This window comes from Cervus canadensis, chromosome 11, assembly GCF_019320065.1.
Source record: "Cervus canadensis isolate Bull #8, Minnesota chromosome 11, ASM1932006v1, whole genome shotgun sequence".
In the NCBI taxonomy this organism is placed as follows: Eukaryota; Metazoa; Chordata; class Mammalia; order Artiodactyla; family Cervidae; genus Cervus; species Cervus canadensis.
Genome location: NC_057396.1, coordinates 33,204,684 through 33,227,874, shown reverse-complemented (window position 1 = coordinate 33,227,874; position 23,191 = coordinate 33,204,684). Strand labels below are relative to the sequence as shown.

Below are 23,191 nucleotides of genomic sequence, written 5' to 3'. Positions count from 1 at the left end.
ATGGATTTTCAGAATCTCAATATCTCCTCTAAGCCTACTGTAATACCTCTAGAAAACTCTGGTTACATGATGCAAAATCACAACTTTTCTTTGTTAATAGGGCATAATTTCAAGCAGACCATGGAATATTTATGTCTCTATGCAGCTCTTTGAAGGAATAATCTTATGTTTTTGTGCCCATCGTGGGTCAGAGGTTCAAATCAGCACTTCTTTCTGTCACTTCTTATATGTTTTACTATAATTTACAGCTCAGCGAGAGGACTCATAAAACAAAAGTATCTATTTTATTTCAGCAACTAATTCTAGTTAATCAAAGATTTCCAGCCAAACAACCCAGCATGAAACTCTGCACGGAAAATTCGAGGAGAACAAAGCATTTTGTCAAATAACACATCTCATGATGTAAACACATATGTCTCTTAAAGGAAATTTTATCGTTTCCACATTATCAGCATACAAAAGAAGCATTCTTGTCACAGACCTGGTGCGACTGAGGAGTCATCGTCATTGGAAACAAGAGCCTGATTAGGTTCCCACACAGATATGAATAGACTTTCCTTTTTTAGTGAAATAGCTGCTTTTATTCCTTTTTAAAACAGACTGGTAATTGTCACCCTAAAAACACTGAATTGTACTAGGGGCAACATTTGTTTCTGCTTTTTTTTCCCCATCTTTTTAGAATCAGCCAATAACATTACCATCCCTTCTGGTTGGTCCTCTTCTGGAAAGTCTGAGTTAATCCACAGCTGTGTGAATGTGAAAAAGGGACACAGCAGGCTAAGTCTGTTGGGTCTCTTGTCTGCTAATAAAGTGCACAGTCTGCAGGACAGATGTTAAGAGGATCTGTTAAATAAGTCAGTGGCAGAGATCCTGACCTCTGCCAAGGAACATTTTATTATTCCAGAAAGGGGCATAATTGCAAGGCATTAACAATTAGAAGAACCATAGCTTTTCTTTATAGATTTTACTCCTTGCTTCATCATTTGGTTGAAATATAGTATCAAGGCCCATTCACTGAGAAGCAATGTGCTAAATATGATTGGATTTAGTACAAACTGCAGATTACAAGATTTCCCCAAATCCCAGGGAAATGGTTGGACCTTGGCTTTGCTTCAATCTTAAACAGTTTTGTTTATTCTGTGTGTATCATTACACTATTTGTACAGTTTCACTTGCCACAGGGTACCATTGTACTAAAGAGACCATGAATCTTACCAACTGTAGTTTCCTAACTATTAAATCTAGTGTAATGGGAAATGTAAACTAGAGATCAAATTAATAGAGGAATATCACATCATAAAGTTGTTCTCTATACCTTATACCACTTTACCATTTACGGTGTGAATAAAATCATGTCTACCACATGCATTGCAAATTCCCAAGTGTGGTGTAAAAGGCACTTTGTGATCTGACCCCTTGCTTACCTTTCCAGCCTCACCTCCTATTGCTCTCATACACTCAGCCTGTACCAGACCATTTGTTGTTTTCTGAATGTGCCATGCTATCTAGTGCTTCTACACCGATGGGCAGACTGCTTTTTGTCTGGAGTGCTTTTTCTCTCCTCTGCATCTCTACCACTCTGAGTGCCTCTCCCATAAACCTAGTGAATTTCTACTTTCCTCTCAAGATTCATTTTAACATCATCTCATCCATAATGATTGCCAATACTTCTCCAGGTAGAGCTTAACACTTTCTCCTCCCATAGCATTTTTATTCTGGAAGCACGTATTCTGTAACAGTTATCACATTGTTTACCAGATTGTAGGTCTTCTGAGGGCAAGGATCAAGTTCTATCCATTTTAATATCCCCCAAATAGAAAAGAGTGCTTACTACACAGTAGGCACTTAATAAGCATGTGGGAAATAGGCTTCCCAGGTGGTGCTAGTGGTAAAGAACTCACCTCCCAAGCAGGAGACAGAAGAGACATGGGTTTGACCCCTGGGTGGGAAGATCCCTGGAGAAGGAAATGGCAACCCCACTCCAATATTCTTGCCTGGAGAATCCCATGAACAGGGAAGCCTGGTGGGCTATATATAGTCCATAGGGTCACAAAGAGTCAGACAAGACTGAAAGTGACTTAGCATTCATGTATGGGGAATTAATGTATATTATAATTAATCCTTTTTCATGTTTGTTAAGTTTTATTTTGGCCTTGTCACTACTACCTTTACTGTTATAGGGTCTTATATTTAATATACCCTATTTTGTTTTTTAAAGAATTGTTGTTATTTAGTCACTAAGTCATGTCTGACTCTTTTGTGACCCCATGGACTGTAGCCCACCAGGCTCCTCTGTCCTCCACTATCTCCCAGAGTTTGCTCAAATTTATGTCCGTTGGGTGATGCTACCTAACCATGTCTTCCTCCTACCCCTCTGAGAACAAGTGGAAGCATGAGCTGTATTATCCTCTTGGTCATATGTTTAAATTCTGTTATTCATCCAAAATTTATTTGGAAGTCATAAAATTTAGCTCTTCTTACTCTTGCCTCACAATTTTACACACTGTAACTGAGGCCACTTACAAGCTATGTAGCTTTGGCCAGGTTAATCTCTCTCTCTAGGCCTCAGTCTCTGCAAAAACCAAAAGATTCACATGATACTTGACAGTGTGTTGTTCAGTTGCTAAGTCATGTCCAACTCTTCAGTGATGCTAAGAACTGTAGCCCTCCAGGCTCCTCTGTCCATGGGATTTCCCGGCCAAGAATACTGGGTTGGGTTGCCATTTCCTTCTCCAGGGGATCTTCCTGGTCCGGGGATCAAACCCACCTCTCCTGTACTGACAGATGGATTCTTTACCACTAAGCCACTAGGGAAGACCACTTGACAGTGTGTGAAGCATTTTTGACAAACATGTTCTTATTTGTTTCTCACAACTGTCCAATGAGGATAGATATCATTCCTAATCCACTTAATAGAATCTGGTATGAAAGTGTTAGTCACTCAGTCATGTCTGACTCTTTGTAACCCCATGGACTGTAGCTCGCCTGGCTTCTCCATCCATGGGATTTTTCCAGGCAACAATACTGGTGTGGGTTGCCATTTCCTTCTCCAGGGGATCTTCCTGACCCAGGGATTGAACCCGGGTCTCCTGCATTGCAGGCAGACTCTTCACCGTCTGAGCCACCGGGGAAGCCCAGAATCTGGGTATAGAAAGATTAATCTGCTCAAGCTCATGGAACCAGTAGTAGAGTTGGGATCTGGTCTTCAAGGCCTCTGAAGGCCTTTCTAGGTCTGAAAATTATGCCATTTTTCAGTCTCTTTGTCTACTTGTGAAGGCTTTTCTTTCAATATTGTGGCACTTTTTCCGAATAGTGGCAAGTCCAGTTTAAAATACCTTAATTGCTTCTTGACCACCTTAATTGGTTTCTTGCTAAAAGAGCACTGCACTATGCCTCATGCTTTTTGAAGTCTGGTGTCCTCATCAGGCATAGGCATTAGGACAAAAAGATTTCAAAGAATCTATACACAACCAGCTTGATCAACCAATAAATGAGTATATTTGTATACACACATACCAGATGATCAGCTATATCTTACCTTCTTACCTGTTTGTATCACTTTTAAGTGTTGCTCATTTAATTGCTTTCATCCCCAGGCTTTAAGAGAGCAGGAACTTGTTTAGCTTGTTTGCCTAATAGAGTACCTAAAGTACACAGTACATGCTTTAAAAAATATGTTGAATTAATGAATTAATAAGAGAGATTACAAGTATAAGGATGCAGAGAGAAACGGTGTTTATTGAGTATTTTTCATGCAGTAGACATTGTCCTAGCTGATTGACTTGTGTTGCTTCATTTAATCCTTGCAATATGGGAGGTATCATTATACCCATTTCATAGCTGAGGAGACTGAGTTTCAAAGGACATTAGCTCATGTTCACATCATTCTTTTAACTGAAGAGGTCTTATGGAACTGATTTTTTGAAACCTCCAAGCCATTTACTATTGTATAGACAGACAGCATGTCACAGAACAAGCTAGCTACTAAATAAAGAGTGAGCATGCTGTTCAAACACACAGTGGCATACCATCACCTGATGTTATATATCATTTTCCTTTTTCACAGTGAGGTATATTGGTATTTGGTGTTAAGAGTTTCATAGTCAGGAAATGTGGCAGAGGTGGATCTAAAATCAGGAATAATATGGTTGGATGTAGATGAGTTATATATGACTACTTTATTCTGCAACTCAGCAATGCCTCTTTATTAAAACCATTGATGAATGGATGGAAAAGTGTGGGAAAGTGGAGGATTTCAACCCAAACTGGTCATATCTAGGCCTCTACTTTCTCAGTAAACTCCTCATTCTTGCTCTCACTCTGCTGAACTACGTCTAAGCCAATGATATAACTATGCATTCATTATTCAGGGACTACCCCTTGGGCCCTGGAACAAACACTTCCTAGGATGTGAGGAAGATGTTCTGAGCAGGTGAGCACTTTAGAGAGGTGTATTTTTTTCTATGTGGTTTAAGGATCCCCTAAGCTCCGGAGGGCAATCTCAGTGCACGGAGGACTAGTTGGGGCACATGCTCCACCCCATTTAGTGACAGCGACTGTTTCTCTTTCCTTTCAAAAAAATGATTCGCTTTTTTATTTTTAAGCAGATCAAGCAATAATCCATTGAGAATGTGATGCTAAACCACTTTTCCTATAGAGTGTTTAAACTGGACCTCTGAGAAGGAGCTCGATACAATTCAATGACTGAAGTAATACCTTTGTCCATTTGAGCATTAAATGGCCCGTTGAAATACAGCTTAGTTAGAAGGAATTTCAGAAAATAGTACTTTCTAATTTTTTTTTTTCTTTCCCAGCTGACTAGAGCAGAGCTTGGAAAATGCAGTTCAATCACTTTCTACAGCCTCTCAGGTCAGCCTCTCACCAGTGTTAATTAAATATAACCTCCTTAGAATACGAGAGGTTAAGTGAGAGCAACATAGCATTCTTCTCCAATATATTACTGTGAACACAAATGGCCATAATCTGTTTATAAGAAGGCTTCTTTGAGCACAGAGGTCTCACTAATGAAAAATTATAAGAGGAAAAGCAACATAATGTGACAACTGTTCATCGCAAAATACATTTTAAACTACCCATTTCCACATCCATTGTGCTTAAATAACACATATCATAAAGGAAATTGGTGTAACAGATGGTTTCAGCTCTGGGTAGCAAATGCAGACCAGTTTTCAGTGTGATAAAGTGAAACTGGAAAAGCTAGTGCATAATTCAGTCAATCTCTAACCTAAAGTCTCTCTTCCCCTCAAGCTAGAGAACTTTTCCCCAGCAGCTAAAGGCATTAGTATACGTTCTCTTTTTAGCCGATGCTATATCTTCAGTGGCACAACTTGACCTGACTTTCTAAAACTAGAAAATTGCTGAAAGAATTGTTTCATACTAGCCATTTGAAATTAGAAAAGTCTCTTTTAAACTACAGGGTTTACGGTTCTAAAAAAGTTGCATACACTGTCCAAGGCTATTTGTAAATTACATCATTTTAAAATAAAGCTCTTTAATATGCTATAATTAGTCTTGTCTCTCTGAACATGACTTTGCTGTAAATGCTCCTTCCTGACTCTTCTATTGTCCCAAGATTCCTGAGAAGAAAGCAGCCAAGCGATAATTCAACATTATTGCTGCTTCAGTGCACTAATCGCTTAAAGAGCAGCAAAGACTCTGTGCTCTCTGCCCCACAGCTCCCGCAGCCTCCTGGCCTGAGGCTGGCATCCCGACCCAACAACGTCCAGATGTCAAGAGGAATCCCCAGCTCCTGATGCAGCAGGCGCTCCATTCCAGTATGGTCAAACATCTGCTTCATCTGCCGGCATGCAACCTGCTGAACACGCTCAGAGGGCAGCACAGGCGAGGGGTGGGCAAGGACACACTCCCCAGCTACTCCGGGAGACTCATCAAAACTTTGAAATTATAAAAAGGAACTCAGCATTCAGAAAAAACATAAGCATTTTCCTCCAAAAAAGCTATGGAATAAGATATATTTCATGATAGCTATCTTTGTTGATTCGAGTAGGCTTGAAATTTCTTCTAGACAGTTAACTACAAATTTGGAAAAATACCTGAACTCTTTGAGATCCTAAAAATGTGATGTTGGCTTTGAATTTTTCCCTTTTATAATTTAATTACGTTACTTTTAATTCACTTTGATATTATAATAAGAGGAGTATAAGTTGTGCAGGAAAACTTCTAAATGACTGTGCTTCCTACATACCTACATACAGCAGAGTTTAAGCGAAGAATCCTGGTCAGGAAATAAGTTTTAAAATGCACTTAAACAATGCATATAGCCCTATTTTGTTTAATAGGTAAGTAGTCTGGTCCATGGAGAAGGCAATGGTACCCTACTCCAGTGTTCTTGCCTGGAAAATCCCATGGACGGAGGAGCCTGGTGGGCTGCCGTCTATAGGGTCGCACAGAGTCGGATACGACTGAAGTGACGTAGCAGCAGCAGTAGTCTGGTCCAAGTCACTTAACCCATCTAAGCCTCACTTTTTTCTTCTAAAATATGGGGTAATATCAAAGTAAAATTTATTATGTAGTCTAAATATAAATTGCTTATTCAAATACAAAATGCTATGCATTATGTAAACTGTACATATATGTATATATGTATACATATATATAATATTCATACTATTCTTGAGTCTGTTTTGTTTAGTTTTGTTTTTACAAAGTTAGGCTCCTTTATAATATCCAATCCACACATCAAATACAGATACTCTGCCAAGAGTGATTCCACTCATCCTGTGGGACCTCAACAAAAAGCATCCTATAAAAACTAATGAACAGCTCCCATGTCCTCACCAAATTTCATATTTACTTCATTCTGAAAGACAGATTTATATACTATTATAGTCAGAAATAATATTCCTTTACCAAAAACCAGAGTATATGGTGTGCTTAAACAACTGAAAAAATAAGATTGAGAATTGTGACTGCTCTAGGCAGAAGTGACTGATTAGAGTAAAAGTCTTAGTTGTGAAGATCCAAGTGAAGTAAAGAACTAAGACCAAGACTAAGATCATATTGGTCTCAGTCTTTTAAATCTGCCCATATAGGTCCAGGTGGATAGGTAGACAGGTAGGTGGGATATTTCTGTTAAGATGAGTAAGATTTGCAATCCCAGTTCAGTTCAGTTCAGTCGCTCAGTCGTGTCCGATTCTTTGCGACCCCATGGACTGCAGCAGGCCAGGCTTCCCTGTCCATCACCAACTCCCAAAGCCTACTCAAACTCGTGTCCATCGAGTTGGTGATGCCATCCTACCAGCTCATCCTCTGTCGTCTCCTTCTCCTCCCACCCTCAATCTTTCCCAACATCAGGGACTTTTCCATTGAGTCAGTTCTTCACATCAGGTGGCCAAAGTATTGGAGTTTCAGCTTCAGCAACAGTTCTCCCAATGAATATTTAGGACTGATTTCCTTTAGGATGGACTGGTTGGATCTCCTTGCAGTCCAAGGGACTCTCAAGAGTTCTCCAACACCACAGTTCAAAAGCATTAATTCTTCGGCATTCACCTTTCTTTACGGTCCAACTCTCACATTTGTACATGACTACTGGGAAAACCATAGCTTTGACTAGATGGACCTTTGTTGGCAAAGTAATGTCTCTGCTTTTTAATATGCTGTCTAGGTGGGTCATAGCTTTTCTTCTAAGGAGCAAGTGTCTTTTAATTTCATGGCTGCAATCACCATCTGCAGTGATTTTGGAGCCTAAGAAAATAAAGTCTGTCACTGTTGCCATTGTTTCCCCATCTTTTTGCTATGAGTGATGGGACCAGATGCCATGATCTTAGTTTTCTGAGTGTTGAGTTTTAAGCCAACTTTTCACTCTCCTCTTTCATTCTCATCAAGAGACTCTTTAGTTCTTCACTTTCTGCCATAAGGGTGGTATCATCTGCATATCTGAGGTTATTGATGTTTCTCCCGGCAATCTTGATTCCAGCTTGTGCTTCATCAAGCCCAGCATCCCAACTCTTTATTAAATATTCTTCCCCTATTTTCTCTTTCCCCAACTAGCATGTAAACTGCATCAGACAAGGACTTCATTTTACATAAGTCTTCTCAGCCTCAGCACTACTGATAGTTTGGACTGGATATTTCTTTGTTGAGGGTGCTGACCGGTGTACTGTAGGGTATTTGGCAGCATCCCTGGCCTCTACCCACTAGATGCCAATAGCATCTCCACACCCATCCCAAGATATAACAATCAAAAATGTCTCCAGATATTATCAACTGAACTCTAGGGGGCAACATTGCCTCCAGTTGAAGACCTCTGGTCTAGAATAGTACCTGGCATGTTATAGCCACTAAATAAATATTGTTAAATAACTGAACAAGTAAATTTGTTGTTTTAATTTTCACACAAACTTCTTCAAATTTCCTGAGCACAATCATTTTATAAGCTTCCTTTTTAAAACACATTTTGATACAATTCCAAGAGACAGTAAGATTTATGTCACTGTCAGTCATTCAAAGCTAACAGGTGTAATTTCAAGTAATAAGGATTTTAAAAGAAAAGATGTAATAATACTTCACTAGTTATTTAATTCAAGTGAATAAGTGAACTAGTGAAAACATGATAAATATCCCCCAAATTGATTTTCTAGATTAAAAGTAACTATTTCAAACTGGCTTCAAATGAACACTGTATGTTTGTACTTTGGAGGGTTTGAGATGGTCAACACAAGTATATATTTTAAGCAATAAAATCTATATACATATCTATCATCTATTATTTTTAGTTCTCTCTACTCTAGACTAAACAGCATTAGGAAAATTCCTGATAAAGTACCAAGGATCACAGTCTATGTTAATTTATATTATGACATCAAAGGTTGTTTATAGGTATTATAGAGGGTGCTATAAGAGGAACACACAGTAAGAAATGAACTCAGTGCAGTGTACTGGAAATTAAGATTTTTTCATTTAAGGTTTTGCTTCACCAAATGACCAAGAAGATAGAGGCCTGGGGAAATAAATTTGGCTCTATTTTCCCTCCATTTTTGTCTATTAAAAAACAATGCAAGTACTTAGCCAAACCAGGATTAAATGACTATATATATATAAAGGAATTGGTATTTATAAAGCTATAAAAAGTAATGTTATATTAATTCTTCTCAATGTGACTCAAGATGGCTGTACTGATGTCATAAATTATGAGAGGAAAGAAAGAAGAAAGTATATGACTTTTTATCCATACAGCAACTGGCACAGTGGATATTTAGTACATAGTAGGTGTTGAGTGCTTGTCTGTTTATATTTAATTGAGAAAAGAATCCATTAATAGTGCCATTTGGGCTTGGAAGATCTAAAATGTGATTGTTAACTTAACCCTAATAATCTAGAACAGTCAAATTAAAGCAAGATGGTTTCAAGTCAGTAAGGAGAGACTTTAAATCTCTATAAATATTCCTTGAATTTTCATTTGATATGCATTTGTACAAACATGCATACCTATAGCATATGAACTTTTCTACAAGTAAAACAGAAAGGAAGAATTGGCAGGACAGTAGTGAATATGCACTAGATATACTGATCAGAAGTTTTATTCCTCCACTGGGGCACATCTATGATGGGAATCCATCCAACTATATGTAGTTTCTCAATTCCTTTTCATTAAAATATCACTTAAAAATATTTTTGGATTAGAAAAACTAAAATTGCTAAAATGTCCACATTATTCAAAGTTATCTATAGATGGGATGCAATTCCTAACAGTCTCAATGAAATTGTTTACAGAAAGAAAAAAAAATTCTAAAATCACACGTATCCACAAAAGACCTCAAATATCCAAAGCAAACTTTAACAAGAACAAATCTCCTAATTTCAAAATATATCTCAAAGCTGTAATAATAAAAAAGTGATACTGGCATACAGTGGATATATAGACCAATGAAGCAGAATAAAGAGCCCAGAGGTAAGCCTGCACAAATTACAGTCAAATAATTTTCAACAACAGTAACAAGAATACCCAATGGGGAAAGGATAGTCTCTTCAATAAATGGCATTGGGAAAACTGAATATCCATGAGCAAAATAATGAAATTGAACTTTTATCTTAAACCATACAAAAAAAAAAAAAACCTTGAAAAGGAAGTCTTAAATGTAAAAAAGGTCTGAAACTTTTAGATACATCTCCAAAAGAATTGAAATCAAGAGTTTAAAGAGGTATTTGCCTTCTCATGTTCATTGCAGTGTTATTTGCAATAGCAAAGACATGAAAGCAACCTAAATGTCTACTGATGGATAAATGGATAAAGAAAATGTAATATGTACATAAAATGTAATATTATTTAGCCTTAAAAAAGGAGAAAGACATCCTGCCACTTGCAATAATATGGATAAACTTGGAAGACATGCTAATTTAAATAACTCCAGACACAGAAGACAATTACTATGTGATGCCAATTATATGAGGAATCTAAAATACTCAAATTCATAGAATCAGAAAGTAGAATAGTGATTGCCAGGGGATAAGATAGGGGAAACAGGAAGTATTAATCAAAGAGCACAAAGTTTCAGTTATGCAAAATAAATAAGCCCTAGAGATCTACGGTATAACTTGAAGCCCATAGTTAATACTACTGTATTGTACACTTAAAGACTTGCTAAGAGGGTAGATCTTATGTTGAATGCTCTTATCATTTATTTAATAATGTTCTTATCATATAATAATAATAATAATAATGGTGGGGGGAAACTTTTGGAGATAAATGGATATATTTATGGCATAGATTGTGTTATGTATTCATGGATGTATACTTATCTCCAAACTCATCCAGTTGTATATATTAAATATGTTCAACTTTTTGTATGTCAATCATGCTTGAATAAAGTGGTTTAAAAATGTTTCCATTCTGCTCAGTCTGTTCTGTTACCCACCATATCTCTTTCTGATTTAAATTTCATAAATGTTGCATATTCTGACTTATTCTATGGTTGGAAACTGGAGTGAAGCATTTTTTAAAATACTAGAATACTTTGCTTTCAAACCTTCCCCTATGTTCTTAATCACATCATCTCTCTTAATTCCAAGGTAGCTCATTATAACTCATAAACATACAGACACATGATGCCAACCAAACAATACTTCAAAACCCCAGTTTGGTAAAAACAGGAATAGAAATACCTGTCATTATTTTAGAAACCACTGCATGTTACAATCAGTCTATTTAAATACAAGTCTTCAGATACTGGGAGTTCCTTGTTGTGTGGATTCATTAGTAAGGCTGGAGCTAAATGAATGTTGGTGGAAATGCTACACTAAGAAAGATAGAGAACTGAACTGGTTTTGTAATTCCAAGGTCCTGGGCTCCTACTAAACTATCTCTGTGAGTACAGTCAAATATCCCATCAATTAAATTACTTAAAACACAGTAATTAACAGAGCTTAGTGAGAAAAGCCATGCTCTTAACTTTTAGATATTATTTTAAAATCAACTGAAAATCAAATTTCTAAGAGAAAATCCAGTTTGCCTAATGCTTTAATTTGTGGGTAGGTATAATCTTATTCTTGAATACAATGACAAGTCATATTTCAAAACACTAGGAAATGTCTTCACATTTTGCATCCTTCTCTGATCTACCTATATTTCTTTAACCTTCACCAAGACTCACTTAACACCTGCAATTTTTTGTAAGAAACCTACCTAGAAATGAAAAGTTGTTTACATGAGAATATGCCTCTAAAGACAGAGCACTTGGCCGAACATATCCCCCTTTCCCCTCCAAAAAATAAAAAAAATAAATCCAAAGAAGATTGAGTTGCAGATGACCACCAAAAAGGAAATTCACTAATTCAATCATTTTACCAACTATGGTCACAGGCAAACATTGAGGATTCAACAGTAAACAAAAGAAACAAAAATCCTTGAATTCAGTGACACATTCTGGTAGATTAGAGCCACCCAGCAGAAACACTTAGGCAGCAAAGCTAGAGTAGAACTGACTGCTTATTTGGGATGTTGGAAAGTTTTTTTCCTATCTTGATAATGATTTTTTGTGGAAATTTATACATGCCTTGTTAATCCATTTACTATTCACAGTAACCCTGAGAAAAAATATTATCCCTTTTTTCACAAAGAACAAACTGAAAAAAGAAGGCAATTTAAGAACAGTACAGGACAACACAGAAAGTAACAGCAGAAACTCTCATTCAAGATTCTGCTTCCAAAATGGAGTTTATTCTATTAGTCCATAGCTCATCTAATCACAGCTATAATGGTCCTTCCAGATTCCTTCATGCTTTTAAAGTCAAAGTGGGTGAGAGAAGGCTGATTATGAGAAAAGCAAGCATTTCTCTTCAAAGCACAATCCCCTGGTTGGTATCCTCAGAACAAGCTTTGAATCAGTGCATTACTTTTTTTCCATCAGGTAGCTAGTAACAGGTCATTCTAATCAACTCTTTATTCATCTCTCTATTAGAAATCACAACCTCCAAAGCCCACCCAGTCCAGCTAACTCACTCTCTCATTCCTCCACAGAACTGAGGCATGTTTATGATTTCAAATAAGAAGGCAGGGTATGAGCCAGAGAAGAGCATCTAAATATAATATCATAAAGATTCAGGCTGGAACTAAAATAGAAATGGAACATTCTCAATGTTGATAGGCACTTCTTCACTTTCCATTTGTAGCATGAAAATTGACAATATCATTTAAATAAAATATGTGTTTCTATTCACTTTTGCAAAAATTCAATTGTTCTCCTCCATCTTTGCAAACTTTGCAAGACTTTAATAGTTTCATTTAAGAATAACTTATGGTTGATGGGTTTTTCCAGTGTTTCAAGGCTCTAATTATACTGCTTTCCTCAAATCTTTCCAGAACTACACATAATGTCCATCAAATACAAGTGAAAATATATTTATATTGACTTTTAAAAATTTTCATATTTACTTTCTTTCATTCAGGCTACCACCCATACATACTATCATTATAAGAACTTGCTGGTTAAAATATGTTCCAACTGAAGCTTGGTAGGCTTTGAATGCTAGATAAAAATCATTCTCTGAGGCTAATGAAGACAGAAACTCTGCCTGTAACAATATTAAGTTTGTTTTCTCTGGTGATTCAGAGAAGTGAGCAATCTGTCAGTAATACATCGAGTGAAATTACTTGTCTTGTAGGAATAACTGCTGACAGTCACTTTATTTCAGGGCTGACCCAAACGTCTCCCTGCTGACAAACAAATTACTATGTCTAACTTTGAAAAGGTAACTAGCTTGTTTTTAATTTTGATTGGTCTCTCAGAATCCCTTATATATAACTCAGTTCCATTCTTCATTGTTTTGTTTGTTTTGTTTTTAAAGTAACAGAAAGTGTTTTGGGGGGACTGGTTTGAATTAATGAATTTTTTTAAAAAGTAGAGGAAGAAAACCCGATCGTTTGGAACTAAGAAAAAGAACTGTTATTGCTTCTTTCCAAGACTGTTTTGCAGATAAAACTGGTAAGTGTGTCTACTCTACATTAAGACTGGCAGTACCGCCAGTGACTGACTGGGTGAGTGAACACATTACTGAGACAGTATTGTAGGAATTAATTTTCTTCAATAAAGTGATTTTTAAGGCTCATATATTTCACAATCTAAACATATGTCACTGTTTCATAAACAAAATAAATGGATTAAAATAATACATTACCAATATGCTGACATGTGGAGATATTTTAATTAGAAATTCTTAAACTGTGTGATATTTAACTGCTGTATTTACTAAAGAGAAGCATGCATCATTTAATAAGAAGGTATGAGACAGGTGTACCACTTTGCATGATATGGCACTAAATTGTATTTAATATAAACTACAACTATGAGGCAACATTATGTCTAACTGAAAAACAAAACAAAATTACCTTAGTTATCTATCATATTGAAAGTAACCACAAAAAATGAATCAATACACTAAAACCACCTTTTCATCAAAAAAAGAGTCATTCTGACCTTATTTCTGAGACAATATTTCTTCAGAAATAATCTAACATCTTAGCTATTTAAAGGCCATATTTACATGACATATTTACATCATACTGGTCCCCCCATCCCCACCCCTCGCTACCTTTTGACTTACTTGAAGGACCAGTGCTAACATAGCTGAGGAAAGCAAATGGCAACTGGTCCTGAAATTTATACCAGTAGAGACTCAGAATAAGTAGCAATATAATATATTGTTTACTATAGCAAGTGCCCTCTGTTCTCTAAAGGTCAAAAGCACTGTAACCTTAGAGTTACAGTTTCTGATTGTTCCCAGGGTTAAATACATTATCAAAATTAATGGTTCAAGCCCCTCAACCTTCAGATATATGAGCATTCATGACTCCATCTGCTGAACTGTTCAACTAAAAATAGCATTCTTCTCTCTCCTAATATTGTGCCCCTGAGGCACAGAAAACCAGCAAACCAGACTTAGATCAGCATGGAGTAAAAAAGAAAAAAAAAAAAACTTTCCTGTGTCTTTCTTAAAGAAAGAAAGTGTTGGAATATGCTAATGTAAGAAGGATCTTTCCAAATATCTTTTCTCTCAGCTTAGTTACTCAGTCATGTCTGACTCTGTGACCCCATGGACTGCAGCACACCAGGCTTCCCTGTCCATCATCAACTCCCAGAGCCTACTCAAATTCATGTCCATCGTATCGGTGCTGCCATCCAACCACCTCATCCCCTGTCGTCCCCTTCTCCTCCCGCCCTCAATCTTTCCCAGCATCAGAGACTTTTCCAATAAGTCAGCTCTTCGCATCAGGTGGCCAAAGTATTGGAGTTTCAGCTTCAACATCAGTCCTTCCAATGAATATTCAGGACTGATTCCTTTAGGATTAACTGGTTGGATCTTCTTGCAGTCCAAGGGACTCTCAAGAGTCTTCTCCAACACAGTTCAAAAGCATCAATTATTCGGCATTCAACTTTCTTTATAGTCCAACTCTCACATCCATACATGACTACTGGAAAAACCATAGCTTTGACTAGATCGACCTTTGTTGGTAAAGTAATGTCTCTGCTTTTTAATATGCTGTCTAGGTTGGCCATAGCTTTTCTTCCAAGGAGCATCTTTTAATTTCATGGCTGCAGTCACCATCTGCAGTGATTTTGGAGCCCCCAAAAATAGCCTCTCACTGTTTCCATTGTTTCCCCATCTATTTGCCATGATCTTAGTTTTCTGAATGTTGAGTTTTAAGCCAACTTTTTCATTCTCCTCTTTCATTTTCATCAAGAGACTCTTTAGTTCTTCTTCGCTTTCTGACTTAAGGGTGGTGTCATCTGTGTATCTGAGGTTATTGATATTTCTCCTGGTGATCTTGATTCTAGCCTGTGATTCATCTGGCCCAGCATTTTGCATGATGTACTCTGCATATAAGCTAAATAAGCAGGGTGACAATATACAGCCTTGATGTACTTCTTTCCCAATTTGGAACCAGTCTGTTGTTCCATGTCTGGTTCTAACTGTTGCTTCTTGACCTGCATACAGATTTCTCAGGAGGCAGGTCAGGTGATCTAGTATTCCCGTCTCTTTAAGAATTTTCCACAGTTTGTTGTGATCCACACAGATAAAGTCTTTGGCATAGTCAATAAAACAAAAGTAGATGTTTTTCTGGAACTCTCTTGCTTTTTCGATGATGCAGTGGATGTTGGCAGTTTGATCTCTGGTTCTTCTGCCTTTAGAAATCCAGCTTGAACATCTGGAAGTTCAGGGTTCACATACTGTTGAAACCTGGCTTGCAGAATTTTGAGCATTACTTCGCTAGCATGTGAGATGACTGCAATTTTGCGGTAGTTTGAGCATTCTTTGGCATTGCCTTTCTTTGGAATGAAAACTGACCTTTTCCAGTCCTGTGGCCACTGCTGAGTTTTCCAAATTTGTTGGCATATTGAGTGCAGCACTTCCACAGCATCATCTTTTAGGATTTGAAATAGCTCAACTGGAATTCCATCACCTCCACTAGCTTTGATCGTAGTGATGCTTCTAAGACCCGCTTCACTTTGCATTCCAGGATGTCTGGCTCTAGGTGAGTGATCACATCATTGTGGTTATCTGGGTCATGAAAATCTTTTTTGTATAGTTCTTCTGTGTATTCTTGCCACCTCTTCTTTATATCTTCTGCTTCTATTAGGTCCATACTATTTCTGTCCTTTATTGTGTTCATCTTTGCATGAAATGTTCCCTTGGTATCTCTAATGTTCTTAAAGAGATCTCTAGTCTTTCCCATTCTATTGTTTTCCTCTATTTCTTTGCATTGATTGCTGAGGAAGGCTTTCTTATCTCTTCTTGCTATTCTTTGGGACTCTGCATTCGAATGGGTATCTTTCCTTTTCTCCTATGCCTTTAGCTTCTCTTCTTTTCTCAGTTATTTGTAAGTCCTCCTCAGACAATCATTTTGTCTTTTTGCATTTCTTTTTCTTGGGGATGGTCTTGATCACTGCTGTACAATGTCACAAACCTCCATCCATAGTTTTTTAGGAACTCTGTCAATCAGTTCTAATCCCTTGAATCTGTTTGTCACTTCCACTATATAATTGTAAGGGATTTGATTTAGGTAATACCTGAATGGTCTAGTGGTTTTCCCTGCTTTCTTCAGTTTAAGTCTGAATTTGGCAATAAGGAGTTCATGATCTGAGGCACAATCAGCTCCCGTCTTTTCTCGGGTGATAACAAAATTTCAGGCTTCCAAAGTATGACTTTACTGTTAAGATAACCCCAGCTCACAATGCTAGAAGTGAAAAACCTTTGAAGGACAAATTAACTATGTATCAGGTAGAGAGGACTGCTTCTCTTCAATGCAGCAGTGTGTGTGTGGAGGTGGTGGTGGTATACATGCATTGTGGCTTTTCTTCCTAAGAATCTCTAAATAGAAATAAAACTCATTAACATATTGTAATGCTTAGTATCCCCAGTTTATTGTGATCATAATTGTTGACAGAGCTGTGACATTTTAGCTTGTTAAAGGAATGGAGAAAACCCGAGCTAGAAAAGAAAGTAGGATAAAATCAATAAAGCAAAATGTTATTAAGTTTTCTCTCTACTTTTAGACAAGATTTAAAAGGTTAGTGTCTGAAACAACTTAGATATAGGTGTCCACTGTGTTGCTCATAGGACTCTCAATAAACCTGTTATGCTCATAGTAAGAAAGTTTGAGAAATCTGCCTTTCAAATAAGACCCATCTTTTCTAAATAGTGTACCATACAAGCAAATAGCAATGGTTTCCTGACATGCAAGGAAAAGTGCAAAAAGTGGAAGCAAGAGAGCAGAGCAAGAAAAAAAAAAAACAAAACAGGAAACTCTCTAACCAACCCAAACTTACCCTACAAAGCTGAGGGCCTGCACCTTACCAGGTTCTGTGTTCAGCCTAATTAAAGCAACAGACATGTCGCATATGTTGTGCTCCTAGATCAGCATTGCTATAGCGCTACACCGTCTGGCACTCACATATATGACATCATGATTTCCAGAAACCCAGGAGAAGCCAGATTTGACAGCACCAGAGGTCTGTGATGGTGAGGGAAAGAGATGTCAACTTAAGCGAAAAGCTAAAGGGAGAAACTGGGTAGAAAACTGGCTAAGGGAAGGCCAATGGAATAGAACTCAACACCTCAAGAGAAAATAAAAGTCAAGAGGAGAGGAAGTTTTGAATCTGAGCCAAGGCCCCCTGCTTTCACATTCTTCCAAGTACTTAAAATTTTAACAAACGAGCTGTCCTGAGTAGGTAAGCCTTACTAACTGAAAGAATTGTTCCTGATGTCCGGTTATCTCTCCATTTAGCAGTCCTAAGCACAGTAGATGTCAGAATGTTCAGAAATGTGGCACCTTCTCTACAGGCAAAAGGAAGCCTTAGAAAAGAAACCCCTTTTGGCTGCATAGAAGATAGCAGATACTCTAACAGTATGCCTTGTCATGTCTGGGTGGAACCCCCTGTATACTTCTTATAATCAAAGGGAAAGGGAAAGGAAGAAGGCAAGTGACAAGCTCTGAACTCAAACTCTTCCTTAGGCTACTTCCAAGGTGTCCTTTGATCTTGTTCTCTTCTTTCTTCTTGTGAGCTTTCTCACTTCTAAGGAGGGATAGTTAGCAACCCTCCAGTATCTGAGAGTCCTAAAGAATAAAATGAGAAGTTGAGATTTCTCACTTCTAAGGAGGGATAGCTAGCAACCCTCTAGAGTCTGATAGCCCTAAAGAGGTTTTCCAATGATATAATAGAGGAATTAAGCACAATATTGGAGAGAGGAGGACTGGGTCCCTGTAGTAGAAAGGGATTTGGTTTTTAAAAGAGCTATATGAGGCATCTTCTCCCATGTAGTAAGAATATCCCACAAAAACAACAAAGAGCTTTATTGGAAGTTCAATACGAAAGAGTTACTATATAAGTTTACGGGGCAAAAATCAACCAGTCAGGCCCAGGCACCCAACCTCAAATTCAGTCAGAGAAAACTAAATTAGAAAACCTGGAATAGATAGAATTAGAAATCCTGGATAATAACTCTGACTCCAAGAAAATTTTGTAGCCTTGATTAAATAACTTGACTTCTCTGAACCTCCATTGTTTTGTCTATAAAAACAGAATTATATTTTATCAACTCTATAGGGTTGATACATGGTGAACTGAAGTTTTTTTTGTTTTGTTTTTTTAAATTTCTAAGTGTTTTTTTTTTTTTTTAAACTACTATGCAGCACTATACATAAAGAAAAAAGGGTAAGGGAAATAAAAATGGTTTTGAAAGCACTCATAACGTAAAGAATTTGCCTAAATATATAGCAATAAACAAGCTACTCAGAGGCACTGGTTTGGGGTTTGACTTTTTCTCTGAAAGAAAAGGAGTGAAAATGAGCCTCCGTAGGAATGAGGAAAAAGGGGAAGATTATATTTTAGTGTTTGGCACTTGTTAAAAAAGCCTAGAATATGACTGAACAATCCAGTCCCCCACCCAATGAAGCACCAATGTAAGCATTCATACCTCAATCTGTTTGTGGTTGTAAGAGTGGCCACCACCATGTTCAAAGGTGTCCAAACTCCTGCCCAAACGATCACTTAGGCCCTTTAGCCTTGGGTTAATTTGTGGGTGGGAGACATGACCTTTCTGTTTAGTAGCATATTCAGAAAAAAAAAAAAAAAAAAGACAAAACATACTGTCAGAACTCATGAAACAGAACACATATTTCTAAATCCAGGGTACTGACCACACCAAAGAACAGAAAGTAGGGTTTAGGACCCAGATACTGTCTTTCACGGAAACTTGATTATAGGATCAAACAGTGGTACTGGTTTCTTATTTTTGCCTCTGACTTAAGAAGACACTCAACAGCATAGCTATGGAAAAAAGGAGAAATAGATTAGACTGACTGTGAGTTAGGTTTCTTTTTATATCTTTTCCAGCTGCAGTAAGTTCCCTGTTAGTAGTGGAGAAGGTGAGGGCTTAGATGAGATAGGGCTGCTGCTTTCATGAGGCAAAATCTCTAGCTCTGCTAGGCATCCATAATAGATCCATAATGCTAGGCATCTTCAAGACTTTCTGGATGAGGCTTATGACAAAAACTGCTCAAAGTACTGTAAAAATTCTCTATTTGTAGACTCAACTGAGAATGTTCAAAATTATATTTTTCACATAAAATATCTGTACATTCTTTACATTCAAGTCATATAAGGAATAGCAAAGAAGAAATAAAAATGCCCAGTTAGATGCTATTCCCTAGATTATTAAAGAAAATTGAAAAATCATCACAGTACATTATAAGAGTAAAAAACTATCTTTGTTCAATGTATTGAAATTCAAGTTATCATCCTATATTTTGCAGCCTAAATGATCAAATACTGCTTGTTTAACCATTAATTTTAATGATACTTTCTTTCTGTTTTTGTTAAAATATACACTCATATTTAACATCAATTTCCCATTAAGACAGCATTGCAAAAAGGGTGTAAAGATCACTTAGTCCTCCGCTTCCCATTTTACTATGAAGAAGATAAGGTGCAAGGGATTTTTTTAAACTAGCTTCCAAAGCACTGTCTCCCCAATTTTAGCTTTATAAAGAACACCAGTCCAGAATTTGGTCACACATCATGCCCAGTCTTTTGACCTGGCATGAGGATGAGGCTGATGATACACATATTCAGGACAATGTGTTTACATTTTACCAAATAGTTCAAGTAATTTGGTAATAACAACTCCCTATTCTATGAGTTGCAAGAAGGAAGATATCCAATGTTGTCTGTTTTGATATTTACATGTAAAAGCTAATTTGGACGTTAATGGAGAAATGGATGAAGAAGTTATAAGGAAAAAGCTAACATACCCAATATCAACCAGCCATAAAAAATTGTAAAACCACTAACTCAGCTAATAGAGAATATATAGTACTAAGCCATGACATCATTTTTTCCTTTAAAAATATTGACACTGACAGTTTTCTCTTCTATTTGCAGTATGGTAAGTACATAAGGTGTTAATCCTTCCAGGCTATGCTTAAAAAATTATTTAACATTCAGGCCATTATTTAGCATACAGCTGGTTAGCAGTTTCCCACTAAAGTACTGGCGCGTATCCCACGTTTTTTCCTCTGGCACTTACCTGGAGCTGTAAAGGGCTGAGTCCAGAAGCAGCAGCAGCTGCCATTGTTGATGGAATGAACTGCACAGGGTAGTTATCACCTGTCAGAAAGAACAATGCGTACAGGTTTAGACAATGCACTGGGAATCGCAGCAGACAAGTACAAACATGGTCCTTGGATTGCCTGAGCTTTACAACATTGCTCTAAGCCCAAACATCTGCAGAAACAAAAGGCTTAGTTGGGCACAGACTTGCAGGGCTGCCTTGGAACTTTTTGTTAACAGATAGCTGGTAGGCAAACTGGCAAAACATGAATGTGATGTTAAAAAAATTAAATGTGCAATTCAAGCATGTTCACTCCATTACAAATCTTGTAATACATCATTTTTTTAAGAGTAAAAAAATATCTTAAAGCCAGGCTGACATTCAGTTCACCGAGAAAGCATTAAGGTTTTTATATTAAAACAACAAAACGTTTTGGCTTGGTAGACAAGGCAGAGTATCACAGTCCAAAAAAGATTAAAGAGTTATTGACTGTCCATAACCCTAACCTTTATTTTATTAAAAAAAAAATTAGAGAAAAAAATTTAAATGCAACCTCTTTAATTTGAGAGGGGTAAGAGAGAAGCTAATCTTATCTGCCAACATTCTGTGACATGCTTGGTATCCCAAAAAGATAGGAGACTGTTTTCTGCACTAACTTTTGGTGGAAACTACTACCGAATCATGACACATACTAGGCACTTATCACGTATTCTTTGATGATGATTTGATTAAATAACCACACATTTCACATGTGATATCTGTATTAAAAGTCTGGTCGAGATTGAGCATGGTTCAGCAGAGATGAGTGCAACATCGTATTAATGTGTTTCTGGCTTCAGACCACTCCTAAACAGCAGGGCTAAAGTACCTTCTATGACCTAAGAGCACAGGCTGTGTGAAGCAAGCAACCTGAAGAACCAACAGAAAGTGATGAGGAATGTATTGTGATAGTGCTAATTGAAATAAAAATTAATACATATGGGTAAATTACACACTCTCAGTGATTTAATAGAGTATCACTTTGGCTTCAGCTACTTATTTTAAAGGCAGTGTTATGTACTATCTCTAGGCTATATTTTAATAGGCTATTCCTCCACACATTTTGGACATTTATAATAATCATGCTGTTTTGCAAGAACTTTTCCACACTAAAAGCTGAATGTAATAATGAAAAGTGTAGAAAGAATCACAGTAATAAAGGTAGTCAACTAGAAAGCAGTGAAATCTCTCTTTTTCTGCCTGGACACTAATACCTGGAGCCTTCCTGGTGCCCCTGGTTCCTTGGAACTCATCCTGTTTGCCACATGAAGTGCTACTCAGCTGACCCAATGTACATGTTAAGTTGCTTTCCCTTTTAACAGATTGTCAGCTTCTAATCTACACAGTCTCTTTGCATCATATCCATAATACCTCATCAGACCATTGAGCACAGTGTGTGCCTGTACACAGTCCAGTAACAATTGGCTTCTGATTGCATATGGAGCACTGCTACAATGCATTCACTAACACTATATTGTGCTGGTCTCCTATGGAGTAATGTTCAAAATATCTGATCTTGTTTTTCCCCTTCCATGAGGTTGATTTTGGTTTGCAGGGCTGCATGAGCTTTTTAAAAAAGATAACTAGGCCAAATTATTTTTTATAGTAAATGACTGTTGCTTTACGCTTAAATAATTCTACTGATCCTCTCGATATTTAAACTAAATTATCTGAAGAAAGAATATCCTAATCTAAGTCAAATAGTATTTCTTTGGTTGATATCTTATCAGGTTAAAAAAAATCACAAAATGATGCTGAATTAATGATGCTTCAAAAATAGGGGAAAAAATCACCATTCCAACTATCAACATGGGTTGCCTCTCAGAACATTTTAAAGCTGTTCTTTCTTTAAATATCATGCATTATTCATACTAACTCTAAACCATAACCCCCTCCCTGTAAGTTTAATACCAGTTGCTTTATTTGTACTAAAACATTTTTCATGTCAAACATATTTTAAAAAAATCAAACTCTAAAAGAATTCCCTGGGGCACTCCTTTTTTCATAGCTGTCATGCTTCTATGCTATGAAATAGCTGATTTTTTTAATATAGTTTTTGGCTTACCAGTTAATTTATTACTATCTCTACCACACCCTGTAGTACTCTCCAGCTCACCTGCTGGCTACAAACAGCTTTCTTTCCACTGCTGACAAGCATATTTTTAAAATGTTTTTAACCTTTCTGCTGGTTTGAATCTGTATATCTGAATATAATCTTTGGAAAGCTATTTCTCCAGAACATATCATTGTATCAGTAGTAAAGGTAAAAATGAATACATTAAAGCAACAGAGAATATTACAGGGACTGATAAAAAGAGAGAGAAAAAGGGAAAGGCCAGACAGGGAGAGGAGAAGGGTGAAGAAGAGGGGGGGCTAAAAGTAGAATAGAAGATTTAAGAGGTAGAGAGATTTAACTCCTCTTTTAAAAAGTTACATGCTTCCTCTCCCTGCCCCCTCACCTTTAACTGTGTGTAAGAGTCCATCAAGAAAAAGTTCTTAGCGGCTGACTTGGCAAGAAATCAGTCAACATGTTGTAGCAATTTTTTTCAAATTTGTCTCTGGATTT

At 37.1% G+C, this 23,191-nt stretch overlaps 1 protein-coding gene across 30 annotated transcripts in view; it reads right to left on the bottom strand.

The window, feature by feature from the left end:
• SOX6 (SRY-box transcription factor 6) overlaps window positions 1–23,191 on the bottom strand; it is a 672,686-nt gene that overhangs the window by 103,234 nt on the left and 546,261 nt on the right. For 23 of the 30 annotated variants that reach the window (XM_043481411.1, XM_043481400.1, XM_043481420.1 and 20 more), the window contains 2 exons: window positions 20,563–20,642; window positions 18,952–19,074 (listed from right to left, as the gene is read on the bottom strand). In XM_043481411.1, the coding sequence (XP_043337346.1) occupies window positions 18,952–19,074; window positions 20,563–20,642 (203 nt within the window). The remainder of the gene's footprint in view (window positions 1–18,951; window positions 19,075–20,562; window positions 20,643–23,191) is intronic. The other 7 variants (XM_043481405.1, XM_043481422.1, XM_043481409.1 and 4 more) reach the window with 1 other exon arrangement.